The 15,861-nt window shown below is 34.1% G+C and overlaps 1 protein-coding gene across 1 annotated transcript in view; it reads right to left on the bottom strand.

Annotated features, from left to right (window-relative positions):
• FCHO2 (FCH and mu domain containing endocytic adaptor 2) overlaps nucleotides 1-15,861 on the bottom strand; it is a 146,465-nt gene that overhangs the window by 6,626 nt on the left and 123,978 nt on the right. Inside the window, exons 19-24 of the mRNA XM_066377004.1 lie at nucleotides 12,250-12,379; nucleotides 8,908-9,019; nucleotides 5,470-5,625; nucleotides 4,970-5,102; nucleotides 1,995-2,194; nucleotides 567-631 (exon numbers count right to left, since the gene is read on the bottom strand). Of these exons, the coding sequence (XP_066233101.1) occupies nucleotides 567-631; nucleotides 1,995-2,194; nucleotides 4,970-5,102; nucleotides 5,470-5,625; nucleotides 8,908-9,019; nucleotides 12,250-12,379 (796 nt within the window). The remainder of the gene's footprint in view (nucleotides 1-566; nucleotides 632-1,994; nucleotides 2,195-4,969; nucleotides 5,103-5,469; nucleotides 5,626-8,907; nucleotides 9,020-12,249; nucleotides 12,380-15,861) is intronic.

Genomic DNA, 15,861 nt, shown 5'->3' with positions numbered 1-15,861 from the left:
TCTTCAAATATCATCTCCCATTCAGCTGGCTGCCTTTCTGTTTTGTTGATGGTTTCTTTTGCAGTGCAGAAACTTTTTAGTTTGATATAATCCCATTCCTTTATTTTTGCTTTTACTTTGCAAGAGGGCTTTTTAAAGCCTGAAAGCTTTTACATGAATTCCTGGGAGGCCAGGAGGACTCCATTAACAGTGAGCAAAAGAATGTGTTATATCATTAGTTACCAAGTTACTTAGCGGGTAACTTCTTCAAATTGACTTTATTAAGTATTTTCTCTTAATGTTACCATGTGAACATAAGAAGCATTTACTTAATATTTATGAAGTTACAAAACAAATTTTATTTCTTACAGAGAAAGCATATTCAACCTAAAAGGGAAAGAATGCATTCTGAATCTCAACTGGTTATTTAAGATACTAACTTCCACCTAGTGGTCAATTCTAGAACTGACGGCATGCAATTTCAGGGGCAAACTTTCCATAAACATGCCTTAAAACATCCATTTTCAGTGACCTCACATTTAATAATAATAATTTTAAAAAAGCAAGCAAAGAAAGCATACACTTACCTCCATTTTCTGATTTTTCTGAAATACCAGACAGTTTCCAAAAGGCCTTCATTTGGTCCGCATTCCTATAATAAAAAATACCTTCAGATTAAGTAGCTAGTATTAAACCTTATACATGGAGAGCACTCAATAAATAAATGTATTTTAAATATCTCACTAAAACAACTACAGTACTAAATTTACTTTCAATAGTCTCAGCTGGTGAAAATATTTGATATGATGTTACAGTCTTTTTTAGCCACATCGCAGTTCACTTCTCGCGGTCTCACTGTATCGTGGATTTTTAAATTGTATTTATCTAATTTTGTATTGTGGACTTTTGCTGTATCGCAGGATTTTGCAGTATATAGGTTTTTGGAGTTTTTTATTTATTTTATTGTATTTTAGTTTTTTATTTAAATTTATTGTGTTTACGAATGTATCACCCCTCCCCTGTGTTCCCCTCAACATCCCCTTGCCCCACTCCCCATAACTCCCTCCCCCCTTCCCTCCAGGATTTTCTTTTCTGTTCTCTATAATGCTGTTACCAGTATATAGGTATTTTTATATATTTATTATTTTAATTATTTTTGCGGTAAAATAAGCAAAACAAGTGTGTGAAAGGTTAATAACAGTGAGAAAGGTTTATAAGAGTGTGAGGAGGGTTTATAAAGCCTTAAAATATATATAAACAATAAAATAAATAAAAGGTCACTACTTCATGGATTATCACCTATCGCTGTGGGTTATCCCCATGACAGACGAGGGACCACTGTATATCTTTCTCAATTAATGGAATTTTTACCAAATTCTGTAATTCTTCTCATTTCTACTAGTCAGAGAAAGAAAAACTGAATGTGTAGGTGGTCCAGTTTCTTCATACTCAAGAAAAACATATTTCAACCTGAAACCTATATAATTTTATTATCCATTGTCACCCCACTAAATTCAATTAAAAATAATAAAATAAAAATTAAGAAAAACATACTTTTATTAAATGGTGTGGCAAACATAAAGCATAAAGTCTATAGTAATAAGAATGGAGGACAAGAGGTAGTTAAAAGATGAGAGTAATTAATACTACTAACCACTAATCATATGTCCCTACAGAGATTTCAGATGCTATATTTAACCTTGTAAAATACTATAATTATGATGATCTTTATTTTTTAAATAAAAACAAATAAGTTTAAAGAGGGTAAGCAATTTGCCTAAGGGTAAAGTTGTCTCAAATCATTAAAGTCTGGGTGGTGACAGCAAAACTAGCTTTATTTATTGCGGATTGAGGCTAGCATGGCTTGACTAGTAAAATGAACATCATTTTTATAGCACGATTTCTATGGGAAAATTCACTAGAGCTTTCAAACTTATATAACTTTCATAACTTAGGTTCTAGAAGTTGGAGGTTAAAATCAATTTAGCAGGAATTCAGAAATTTACTTAATTTACCATATTGCAGGAGGAAGGGACTGCATGTTTGTGACTCCTCCATCTACTGGTACCACCACTTGTATGTTGGAAAGCACACTTGGTGCCACCATAGCTTCTGGGTTATACTTATAATCCACTCTAAGATCTGTGGTGCCAGCACTACATTTCCAATATGTTGCGAGATTTAGAGGAGTGGACTGAATACCATTTGATGACACCTTTAAAGAGAAAACAATTGTTTGGCTTGAAACGTAAACAAATCATATTAATGACATGTAAGGTTGAACACAGGAGTTCACAGAATCAAAAACAAATGAGGGAGCCATCCGTTGCTAGAGAAAGCAGAAATAAGAGTCACTCTCAGAATCTGAACCTGGAATCATCTACATCAAAATTTCCTTGGTGCTTGCTTAAAATGCACAGTCCCCTGGCTCCAAATGCAAAAAATCTGATTTAACAGTTTAGGTACAGAGCCCAGAAAACAGCCATGTTATCAAGTGATTCTTATCTAATGTTTGAATACCTCTCAACATTTAACAGAATTCTAAGATTCTTTATGAATTATAAGAATTTAGATTTAAAATAGAAGAATAGATCACTATAAAGTTCTGGCAAGCCTGGAATTAGAAGACCTCCAACTTTAAATGTCTAATTTTAATCCCATGACCCACAATAAATGGTACTTTTTTCTTTTCTTTTGGTATTTTTCTGAAGTTGGAAACGGGGAGCAGTCAGACAGACTCCCGCATGCACCTGACCGGGATCCACCTGGCATGCCCACCAGGGGGCGATGCTCTGCCCATCTGGGGTGTTGCTCTGTTGCAACCAGGGCCATTCTAGTGCCTGAGGCAGAGGCCATGGAGCCATCCTCAGCACCCGGGCCAACTTTGCTCCAATGGAGCCTTGGCTGCAGGAGGGGGAGAGAGAGACAGAGAGGAAGGAGAGGGGGAGGGGTGGAGAAGCAGATGGGAGCTTCTCCTGTGTGCCCTGGCCGGGAATCGAACCCAGGACTCCTGCAGGCCAGGCCGATGCTCTACCACTGAGCCAACCGGCCAGGGCCCAATTCTAATTCTTTAGTTCTTTGAAATGACTCCCTTTCAAGGATACTTTGATCACCCTGTTTGAATTTACATTGAAAATATCTTTTCAATGTAAAACTTTTCAATGCAACTTTCCATATCTTACTCTGCACAAGTTTTTCTTTTTTCATACCACTTATTTTCTAACACACAATATTATTTACTTATTTTATGTCTATCTCCTCTTTCAACTCCCAGCAATCAGCAATCACAGCATAAAAATGTCTATTGAATGAATGATAAATGAATATTTGGAATAAACTTTAAGCCAACTTAAATGGCTGCAGAACTTGGCAGCAACACTTTTTACTCTTTAGGTATTTATTTCCTAGAAACAAACCATTTTAATAAAATTACCCTATTAAAAATTCAAACAATACAAAAGTACTATATATGCAATTTGAAACTTATCCCTTAGCATTCTTACTCCTGTTAGCATTTAAATATTGCTTCTGTTAAGGGTTTACTTTAAAAATTTACACAATTTTATTTTTGTGTCAAATATCTCACTCTCTTCTTGCATGGCTTCTGGATTTTGTACCATTCTTAAAAAGATCTTCCACACTTCAAGATTAAAAACGGTAATAAATAGATATTATACATGTATCCACAAATACACATATATTCACCCACCCAGAATTTATTTTAGTATCTTGAGGATTTCATTTATCATTAAACCTTTGATTCTTGTAGATTTTATTTTGGTTAAAAGTTAGAAATTTAACTTAATTTTTACCCAACTCTGGACTGCTGCCTCAATACCATTTATAGAAAAATTCATCATTTCCACATTGCCTTGAAATGCTACTTTGTCATATAAACAATCTGCCCTTTACTCTTGGATCTATTTCTGGGTACTCTAATTTGTTCAATTCATCGGCCACTACTGTTATTCCTGCTGCAAACTTTTATAATGTCACCTTATAATAATGTCGTCCTTAAAACTAAAACATTACTCCACATTACTGTTTGAACCAATGCTTTTCAACCACTGGTCCACCAGAAATTTCATGCAGGTCCATGAAAGTGTTAACCTTGTTGGACTGCAGGATAAATGTCAACCACAGAGCAGCAGTTGAAAACCACTGGTTGAAAACATTTCTTACCTTACTCTTCTAAACGTTATTCTTCCAGAGAACTTGAAAATGATTGTCAAGTCTCCCAACACAGATACATAAAAAGCTCTACTGGGATTCTGATCAGGATAATACTAAATTTCTAAGTTAATTTAGAAAGTTAAACTTTTTTACAACATGAGTATTCCTATAAGTGAATAAAGCATTTCTTCCTAACTACACTAAAGCCAGTAGAGACTGTATTATGTTTAGCCCTGATTGGTTATTTTTATTGTGAATATTTTGATCTATTAGTTTTCCTGATTGCTTTGAAAACTATTAATTTTTATATTAATAGTTTCACTAAATTCTCCTACATCAGATAGTTTTTCAGTTGATTTGCTTGAATTTTCCAGGAATATAATGGTATCTGTAAGTACTAATAATTTTGGTTCCTCCTTTTCAATATTTATTACCATTTATTTTATTCTCTTGGCTAATTATACTAACACATCCAGGAAAATCTTGTATGTTAAAAGAAAAAATGGTTGTCTTTGCCATTCCTGACTTTGATTTATTTAAGTGTTTTAAATCAAGACTGATGCTGCTGGTCTTTCCAACTTAAGGATGTATCCATGTATTTATATTTATCCAATATTTTAATCAGAAATAGATGGTGAATTTGATCAAACTGGTCAAAATCTCCATAGGTTTAGATAACAGATTTTCAGATTCTGAAACATCTTTGCATTCCTGGAATGAACTTCATTTGGCCATGACATATTATTCATTTAATGATCTGCAATATTCTGTTTGTCAGTAGTTTAAATTTAGGAATTTTCAATGAAGGGACACTCACCTGATACTTTAATACATCTACATTATAATACGAAGAAGCTGGATTTTGCTCTGATAGTTTCTTGAGGTAGACAGTAACAGCTTGCATGTTCATCCAAAAATCTTTTGTGTTAGAATCACACTGTGATGGATCACTGCATGTATAAGAAATATTTTTATTATTTTATTTGAGTTATCTTTTATCTTTAATAATAATTTGAGTAATAATTTGGAGACTTGGGAAAAGCTAGTAGGAAGGAACCAAAAAGGTGGGATGAGAGAAAGCTCAAGTTAGGGAACAACGAATAAAACATAGCAGAAGCTTGCCTGAAGATAAGATGGCCAGTATAGAAGGATTTAACAATGCAATAACTACCACCACCATCAAAAACAAAAAAAACAGCAGATGGCTGTTCAGTCATTTTAATTTAAATCAAAGACAATACCCAAATTATTTATTGCTTCAAGAAAGGAAAAATTTCATATAAAGAAGTTTCACCTTTAAAACAAAAGTACACAAACCTGAACACAAGTTGTGCATTTGGAAGAATTTGCTCTACTCTGTTGATATTTTTCACTCTAAAGCATAGCACAGCTGGAGATGGATTGCTAGTGAAGACTTTAATAATTCCACTTGGAAATGATATTGTCATGTCACCAGTGATCTTCACAATGCATCTGAAATTGGGGATTTTGAAAATTTTAAATAGTTTAAGGTGCTTGAATCTCCACTTAAAACATATTTGGTTTAAAAGGGACTTTATAAATATTTATTATAATAATAAAATTATTTTTTTCAGTTTATTTAAAAAATAATCCTATATGAAATGGCATACTCAACACAAATTCAGGCACACTGATAACAGTCCTCTACTTGTTTACCAAAACCATCCCCTGGCTGTCTTGGAAGGTAACATTATCCCTCCATTGTAGCTATTTTTTCCCTCCAAACTCCACAAAGCACTGGGCTTCAGGGTGGAAGTCAGTGGTAAATGTCTTCCTTATTCCTAATGCCTCTTCCAACTCTATATTCTTCTTCCTTCCTATAAACCACCAGCTTCTTTTGAAACTCATACCACTGAACTATACTACTCACCTCATTCTTTTCAAGTCATCTTCAACACTCCCTTTCATTTTCTGAAAAATTTTAGCACTTGGCCTATTGTAAGGAGTAATAGTACAGAAACAGACCATAGTAATTCTTAGTAACATCAACATCTACACAGATAATCCTTTCAATATTGTAATCATCTAGTTCTTTAGCCCCTCACCTCTAATGACCCTGTCTTTCTGGCCACCTCAACTATGCTGCAGCTACTCCATTATCTCAATTTCAGACTCCCCATTTACCTAATCACCACTTCCTTTGTTTCCAACTCATTCTGTCTATACTGCATTTCCAACAATTCTCCAACATCATTAAAACCTCCACAATGTTATTCCTACCACCTTTTTCACTAATTTTCATTCATTCCTTCCCATCTCATTTCCTCACTCCTTATCTTGGAATTTCCTGGTCTATTATTACACACACTTGTATGCATACGCCCTCCCTTGCTTCTTTTTCACTTGAGTACACACACTGCTTAGCAAAACACAGTCTTGGCTAAATTTGGCTCCTCACCCCTATTTATAGAGCTGAACATGACTGGAGAAAAGGCCTAGGCCCCCTTACTGTTACCTGACAATTCTACTACATTCCCTACCTCTTCTCATACCTTCACCTTTTCCCTCAAATTTGTAATATTCCATCCCTGTACTCACAGCCATTTTAAATTTTACTGAAAAAATAAAATCAGAAAGGAAACTTCTCATATTCTCACCACAGAATTCCTAATGTACCTAACTGTGTATCCATACCTTCTGCTTTCCCTCCTGTTTCAACTGATGATCAGTCTATGCACCTAAGGCCAATCCTATCACTTCTGCACTGAAGCTGCCTCTTCTCTTACACACCCAAGGGCTTCACTCTTGCATTCATCCCTCTCTTTCCTGACAATTCAGTTTTTCCTATAAATACTGGAAATTTCCCATCAGCATACAGGCATGCTAAAGTAAATATAGCCTTAAAAACACTAAAATCAATAGAAATCCTCCTTTTGATTCTACCATCTCTCTTCTGCAACTACCCCATTTTTCTGCTCCACTTAGAGTAAAATATCCTGAAAGAGTTATCTCCTCTTGCTCTCCAACTACAGTGGTCTATTCTTTGCATCATGTCCTGCTCCTGAACTTCCTCCAAGCAGGCTTTCATCTCCACCACTCTGCTGAAATTGTTCTTGTGAAGGTCACCAATGACTTCCAAATTGTCAATGGTCAATGTTTCTTGACCTGTCAGCGGCATCAGATACAGTTTCACGAACCTCCCTTCATGAAAGGGTTTATTCACTTAGTTTCTGGGACACTGGTTCTTTCCTCACCTCTCTTCTTGCATGCTATCTCAAACTCCTTTACTGGATCATTCTTGTCTTCCTGTTTTCTAAACACTGGAGGGGACCAAGATTTAGTTTTCATCAAATATCTTCTCTCCTCTCTAAGGCCCCTGGCTTTAAGTATTATATATAAATTAACGACAACTAGATATTTTATCTCTAACATGAATTCCAGAATCATGCATTCAACTCTCAACTCAGTATCTCCATTAAGCTGTCTTAGTAAGCACTTCTAACTTAACAGTCTAATCACTACTCACTAAATCTTGACAACTGTTTCCAAAACCTATTCAGAATCTTATTACTACTCACCATCTTATCTGCTAACACCCATAAAGAAGCCGTCTCCATCTCTCAGACTTCTGTGGTTAACTTTCTCTTTGTATCTACTCTGGCTCCTTCCAGTTTATTCTCTGTATAGCAGCCACACTGCTCCTTCAAAAACATAGGTAACCTATCACTCCTCTGCTCAAAAGCCTCCACTGGCTTTCCTCCTCACTCAAAATAAATTCCAAATTCCTTAAGGTCTATAATGCCCAACTTGAACTGGTCCCTCTATGGATTTATCTTTACTCTCTTCTTTGCTAACTTATACTCACTGACATCCTTCTGTTCTTAAATATGCCAAGCATACTTCTCCCTCAGTCTCTTACACTCACTAGACTGCTCTTCCCTCAGATATCTGCATGATTTACTCTTCAATGTCTTTCAAACATCTGTTTAAAAGCTTTTATTTGATCATTCTATCTAAACTAATAGCTCTCTATTGTAATTCTTCTTCACTTTGGTTTATTCTTCTTCATATAGTATATCAATACCCCTAATTTTTCATGTACAACATTATTCATTTCATATACATTCAGTCATCAAATATTTAAGTGCTTACTATGTGTAAGACTGTTTATAAGTGCTGAGGATATTTTAGTAAACAGAGTTCTTCTCTTGTGAGCTTGCATTATTGTGACAGGAAACTAATAATCAAAGAAACTGTTTCTCTCATAATGTAGACTTAGAATAGTCTTACACATAGTAGGCACTCAAATATTTGATGAATAAATGTATGGTGAATGAATAATATTGCATAAAACGTAGGGGTGGTCATTCATCTAAGTATCATTTTCTTAAAAGAAGGTTACACCAATCCTGCAAGAGGTTCGGATGTTAAATATACATTCTAGGTCTCTTTTGCAAATGTCAGACTTTCACAAAAGATATACATTAGGCCAAGGTTCAGAGTTCTATCCCCATCTAAAACAACATCCTGCTCTACAGATATATTACACAACAGATGTGCTATATTGGTCATAAAGCCTGGGCAAAAATGTAAATAAAATGGAAAAAAACATCACTACTGCTGATTAGTGATTTCTGAATTTGAAAAACAATCTTTAAATGACTATATTTGATAGCAAAAAACAGATAAACAAATAGAAAACCCTAAATTATACAGAAACAAATATAATTTTTAAGATTTACCACCAAGCCCTTCCACCCCCAACAAACACGTTTGTAGCTTTTTAAAACTAACTTGGTGGGATCTGCTCCTTTAAAGTAGGCATTAACAGATTCTGTAAGGGCGACTGCCACAGGTAAGGTGTCCTGATTTCCAAGGCTGACAGGACTGGGACCTCGTGACACACCTAGAATACAATTCATTTGTTAAATCCTACCAAAAAACATTTATTAAATACCAGGACAAGTATATTCATAATGTTAACCTGTCACAAATGGCTCTATTACTGGTTTCAATGATGTCGTAAGTAACATCTGGAGGTTAAAAATATAGCATAAAATAATACAAAGAACAACAAATTCCGGAAAACATGTCACAATGAATTTTTTTTTAATATAATGACAGAAGGACTGGGTTAAGAAATGTCAGAAGGAAAAGGCCCTTCACCTGAAGATCTAAAGTTACTAAAATACGGCTTCAAAATTATTCAGATACTTAATTCTTCCAGGTTCTATCAATCACATAGCTCATGGCATTAAAGTGAATTTTCGTATTTATTATATTATTTTACCTCTTCTTTCTCTAATAGTTGTATTACATTTCCATATTACCTTGTCTCAATTAATGTAATATTGTTTTAGAACATTCCTGACATAAAGCTCATTCAGATACTTTTAGAGTAAAGTCATAATAAAGCATAGTGTTTTAAAAGCATACTAAAATGTAGACAAAGTTAAATCTGCATGTTTTTTTTAATGTAAACTAAGTATCTGGTTTACCTTCACAACAGAAAAATCCCTCACAATAGTGAATTCCTTTTTTTCACAGATGTCCTCTTCCCATTCATGCCTTCATTTAATATGTAATATATGATGTAATTGTAAAAATAAGTCAATAGAATAATTATTCATTCTTATTTAAAACATGAATAACCTAGGCCAACATATAGCTGTGAAACTTGAATGTATGCTTTAGTTATATAAATGTTGCACCATACTCACAGCCATCAGTTATTTTCTTTCCAGAGGGGATTACCTACACTGAGTTACTTTTGATAAACCTCAAGGATTAATTAATTTGATAAAAATCAGTACTGGCTTTATCTGTCTCACAACTAAACCTGAGATGCTACAAATAGTAAGAAAGATATTTTCTTTTCTTAGCTTTACAGGACAGGAAGATTTTGTGGTATCTGAGAATTTGAAGAAATTTTGACTTAGTTCTTCATAGTTAGAAAAATAGCTGAGTGATTAAAAATACATGGAAATAGGTACTGCTGCTTCTACACCATTGGGAAAAGTAAACCCCCATCAAAACAAGACAACTTAAAATTTCAGATAAAAATTAAAAGCCCAATAATATAAAAATTTATTCACAAAATTACAACAGCTCTTTTACTGGCTACTAATACATGCCAAACACTGCTGAGGAGGCATGACAGATTGGTACCTTAACTGACATATTTTTCTGCTTCTTTCATAATCACTTTCTCTGGCTTTAGAATTATATTTGGGGATTTGGTATCAATGGATCCTGTATAGCAACTGGACATAATTAGTACAAAATTGAGATATATAGTTAAACATCAGAGTTATTCTTGACTTCTTAGATGCCATACATTGCTGGAAAAGGAAAATTTAGATAACAAAGAATTTTAGATACACTTTAGGATCATTTGTTAACACATACATTTGCTTTTGATACAATACCTTGTGTAGTCTCACAGTGCTTTTCAATTTCAGACAGTGTCCCAATCAAATTATCATCTTCTATCATATTTAAATAAAAAAAATATTGCAGGAAAAAATACTTTCAAGAAACAATAAGAATCATAAATTGACAATGAAAGAGCTGAGTAGGCATCATAATAAAGAAGCAGAATTTATTTAAAGAAATTTTGCTGTATAAAATCCACACAGATCCTGCCTGCACTATCAGTTAGCTCCTGTGGTTCTATTGCCCACACTGGATCAAACTAAAAACTTATATCCCAACTCAATCAAAAAGTTTCCATCCCAAACAAAAAACCTTCTGAATAATCTAGAGATAACAGAAAAGAACTGAAGCTAATTTTAGTTTAGCTCACCTGCCTGATTTCTAATAGGACCCATCTATGTATTTTATAACTAAAATGTAGATTCTACAGAAATAAATTAACAAAATAATATATACAAACAAAAAAAATAAGAATTGCTGTTATCGCAAGCAAAGAGACAAACTTACCAGATATATTGTGTTTACATAAAGTTAAAAGATGAGAAAATGCTATGTGTACAAAGGTATATAAAGTACGACGGTAATATCATATTCGTACATGTAAAAATCCAATCATTTTCTATCTCATTTTCGCCTATATTACTTATGCCATTTTTACAATGGCCAGAGACACGACATGCATTCCTCCTGTGTGAGTTTTGACAAATCAAATTAGATATAATTAAATCAGCTTAATTAGGACTGTGATTCTCAAACTCAGCATGCATCAGAATTACATGGAAGACCTATTCAAGGACTGCTAGCCCCACTCTCAGCATTTTGGATTTAAAAGGTAATAATAGTTCTAAGTTTCCAGGTGATGCAAACAGATGCTGCAGGTCCAAAGACCACATTTTGAGAATGAGAATTATGTCCCGTTATTACAAATCAGTGATGTACATTATCAAGGATAAATCCATTATTACTTAGAAGCAGCAGCAACGGGACAGTTATAATTTTGATGAGAAGTTGTTGCTCCCAAAACCCAGCTGCCTTATTTAAGTGGCTTTGTGATTTGTTTATTGTAGTGACAGTGAGAAAGGTAGTAAGAATTCGCAGAAATATACGGATAAAGGTGATGACAGAAAAAATTCTTGAGCAAAAATCTAAATGTAATACTGAAATGTAATACTGAATTTGTTCAGTAAGGTTTAGGTTTATATAGCTTTGCCCTAATAACTTTTAAATCTTCATAATTTTAATTCTTGTAGAAAATAATAATCCATTGCAAGAATAAAACCCCTTTTTTCGTTGAATAGTTTTTAAAAGACAAACTTAAGAATGCAAATATCAGTTCACAGTAGTTGCCTTCAACTACATATTCATATTGGTCAGTAGTTTATAAATTTGATGCATTCTTTCTTTTCAGTTTATATTCAATGTTATGTTGTATTAGTTTCAGATAAATTTGATGCATTTTTAACAGTGCTGACCGTGGTTAAAATTCTCCTATTTAGATAATATAAACTGAGAATAAGAAAAATGTGGAAAAAGAAAAATATGGCTCGTTTGATAATGCCAAGTGTGTTTCCAGAAAATATAAATTTCTAATGTTAAATTCGTCACCAGCCCATTAAACAAACAAACGAATAAAAAAAAACCCTTCAGCCTGATCACACTTTGGATGCTAACTTTCATATGTAATCAATTATAATTCCTCACCTACTGTTGGAGTATTGGCAGCACTTAACGAAGCAGAAGATGAGATAGAAGAAGAACTTTCCGCCCGGGCTAAAGGAGCAGCAGGAGGCGGGCTGGTATTGGAAGTTGCAGGTGGGCTGAATGGCCTGGGCTTAAAAACAAAAATTTATTTATCAAAATGTCAAAGCAATTCCTCCATTATCAGAAAAGATTATTATTATTAGGTATCAGAGAAGTTTCATTTTAATATATTAAACCAAATTTATTATGTGTTTCTTATAACTCAAAATTAGAGATAGCATAGATCAAATAATTTTTGAGAATAAAAGCTGAAAAGGCTATTTTAAAATAATGCTGTCAAGAGAATCTTTGTACATAAAACATATTCCGTATTTCAAAAAGTATGCTTAAGATAGATTCTCAGAAGTTAAATGATTAATTTAAACTATGAAGTCTTTTCACACTTACTGCCAAACTGCTTCCCAAGAGTTGACTTTACCCTATTGCTTATAAATACAAAAAAATATTTCCCTGCACTCTTGTCGCAATGAATGGATTGGCCTTAGAAGAAGGAAAATATAATTTTAGTTTTAGCTAATTTTATAGATAACAATAAAATTGGCACATTCCCTTTTACGAGCTGTATGCATTAGCTTTCAGATTTAGTTTTGGGAGGACTTAGTATGATCTGAGCTTTCACTAACCATTTACTTTATTTGCTGCAAATATTTTCTCCCTAAATATTGGTTGCCCTTTACTTGCGGTTTTACAAATCTTCACATTTTTTTTATAATTTGTTTTAATGCTTTCTCATTGAGAAAGTTAATGCCATACAGCGGCTTGAGAAAATCTTAATTCTACTATCTTCCCACTTTTCTAGTTTAACATAAAAACAAATATAAAAAATAATTCCAATTCATTTCTCTTTTACCTTGGTGAATGAATTTTTTCCTTCCAAATTCCTAATTGTTCCAACAATACATTAGCAATACTTCCTGAGGTGTTTCACTTTGTAAAATAAGGCATACTAGCCTAATTAAAAATAACCTTTTCCTGGCTGACCAGGCGGTGGCGCAGTGGATAGAACATCGGACTGGGATGCAAAGGACCCAGGTTCGAGACCCCGAGGTCACCAGCTTGAGCGCGAGCTCATCTGGTTTGAGCAAGGCTCACCAGCTTGGACCCAATGTCGCTGGCTCAAGCAAGGGGTTACTCAGTCTGCTGTAGCCCCACAGTCAAGGCACATATGAGAGGGCAATCAATGAACAACTAAGGTGTGGCAACGAAGGGATAATGATTGATGCTTCTCATCTCTCCGTTCCTGTCTGTCCCTATCTATCCCTCTCTCTGACTCTCTCTCTGTCTCTGTAAAAAAAACAACAACAAAAAAACCCTTTTCCTGTTAATAAAAGAATTAAACAAATACAATATTGATTTAATGCCTACTATGTGTCAGGCCCATGGGTTAGGTCAGTGGTCGGCAAACCACAGCTCGCAAGCCACATGTGGCTCTTTGGCCCCTTGAGTGTGGCTCTTCCACAAAACACCACATGCGGGCTGCTACCCGGATAAGGAATATACCTACCTATATAGTTTAAGTTTAAAAAGTCTGGCTCTCAAAAGAAATTTCAATCATTGTACTGTTGATATCTGGCTCTGTTGACTAATGAATTTGCTGATTACTGGGTTAGGTCAACATTCATACACTAAAATTAGTCAACTATTCATTGCATAAATATAAAGATATAAACTTTTATGGAAACTTGAAAGTACTGTCCCAAAGTGTTTTATAATTAGTAACCCCCCCCTCCCATTTAACTATTTTTAAACTGTTAATTCCAGAGAATGGCTTTTTGATGACTCATTATTACAAAAAAATAGGTTGAAAACTAGAGCAAGAGTAAAAAATGTGTATGTATTCAGATAGGGGCAGTGCAAGATATGAGGCCAAGCAAATATTAAATTCAACAGCTAATTTGAAACTAACAAACTTGGAAAATCTTGAAATCAACTACTATGGAGACATTTCTCCCATGGCCTTACGACCAACATAATGGGGCTGCTTTTTTACAGTCTACAATTTAGAATGAGTCTTTTACAATTTTTTAGGAAAAGGCAAAAATAGCTCTTTTCTCAAGTGGTTTACTCTTGTTATAGAAAGCCACTGTCTAATACAGTAGCTACTAGCATTGGAAATGTGGCAAGTATTAACTTGAGATGAGTTGTAACTATAAAACAGTGGATTTTGAAGATTTTACACACAAAAAATGTAAGCTCAATAGTTTTTATGTTGATTACATGTTAAACTGATATTTTTTATATATGAAAATAAATTCTACTTCATTGTGTTATTACTTTTTTATGTGGCTACTAGAACATTTAAAATTATATACATCACTTGTATTATATTTCTACTGGACATCACAAAATAGTGGTTCTCAAACACTAGCATGCATCAGAATCACTTCAAGGGCTCGTTAAAACACAAGTGCTGTGCCACTCCCCAGAGTTTCTGATTTGTCTGGGGTGAAGCGAGAGAATGGAACTTCCACCAACTTCTCAAGAGATGCTAATGCTGCTGGTCTTGCAACCATACTTCGAGAACCACTGCTCTAGATCAACGAGGGGTTCTCTGAAGAGGTGCGGGGAAGGTGTAGTTATAGACCTTCTGACAAAAGTGCACATACAAGCATGCAAGAAACAGGGCACTCCAATGTACAGCTGAAGAGAATTCAAATCAGCATAACCTTTCTGGTGAACAAGAGAAAAATAATCATCAAGAGTCTTGGAAATTCTCATACCATTTAGTTCATGGATTTCAATTTTAAAATTTTTACTAGGGAAATAATGTCTGCAAAGAAGTAAACATAAGAATATACATTAAGACATTGTTTATAACAGAAACTTGGAAATAAACTAAATGTCAAATAAAGATTTCTACACATTTTTGCAAATTTAGTGTTGGCAATAGTGCAGAAGATAGAGAGAGCATTTATTCTATGCACTAATTCAAATGGTTTCCCTTAAAAAGTAGTGTCTAGAAAGCACTAAAGGCAAGAGCAGCGAGTGAAGGGTGATGTGAAGGATTCACTATAAAAGTCCCACTTTTACTTATTTAAAGACTTAAAAACAAGCTTATTTGACAAAGAATTCTACCACTTTAAAGAAGTTTGAAAACTATGGAATAATTCATGATATAGAAAGACATTCCCAAAATATATTCAAGAATAAAAAATATATAAGACCTTATATTTAAAAAATATACACATACCATTTCATAGTAACTAACTTATTGAGCAATTACTTGCACTTGAAAATATTCTAATTTAAGTATCACAACAAGCTATTATCATTATACCCATTTTACCCCTAAAAAAACTGAGATCTCATATAAATACCCTACTTATTGTTGCTCAGATAATTTGTGGCTAATAAACTTGTGCTTTTAACAACTGTATTTTACTACTTCTGAATAAATAAGTATTTATGCATTCAAATAATAACGAAAGGATCCCTGGATGGTTGGCTCAGTGATAGACCATCAGCCCAGTGTGTGGATGTTCTGGGTTCGATTTCTGGTCAGGGCATACAGGAAAAGCGCCCATCTGTTACTCTACCCTTCCCCCTCTTGTT

This window comes from Saccopteryx leptura, chromosome 1 (assembly GCF_036850995.1).
Source record: "Saccopteryx leptura isolate mSacLep1 chromosome 1, mSacLep1_pri_phased_curated, whole genome shotgun sequence".
Taxonomy (NCBI): Eukaryota; Metazoa; Chordata; class Mammalia; order Chiroptera; family Emballonuridae; genus Saccopteryx; species Saccopteryx leptura.
This window is presented reverse-complemented; position numbering and strand designations above follow the sequence as displayed.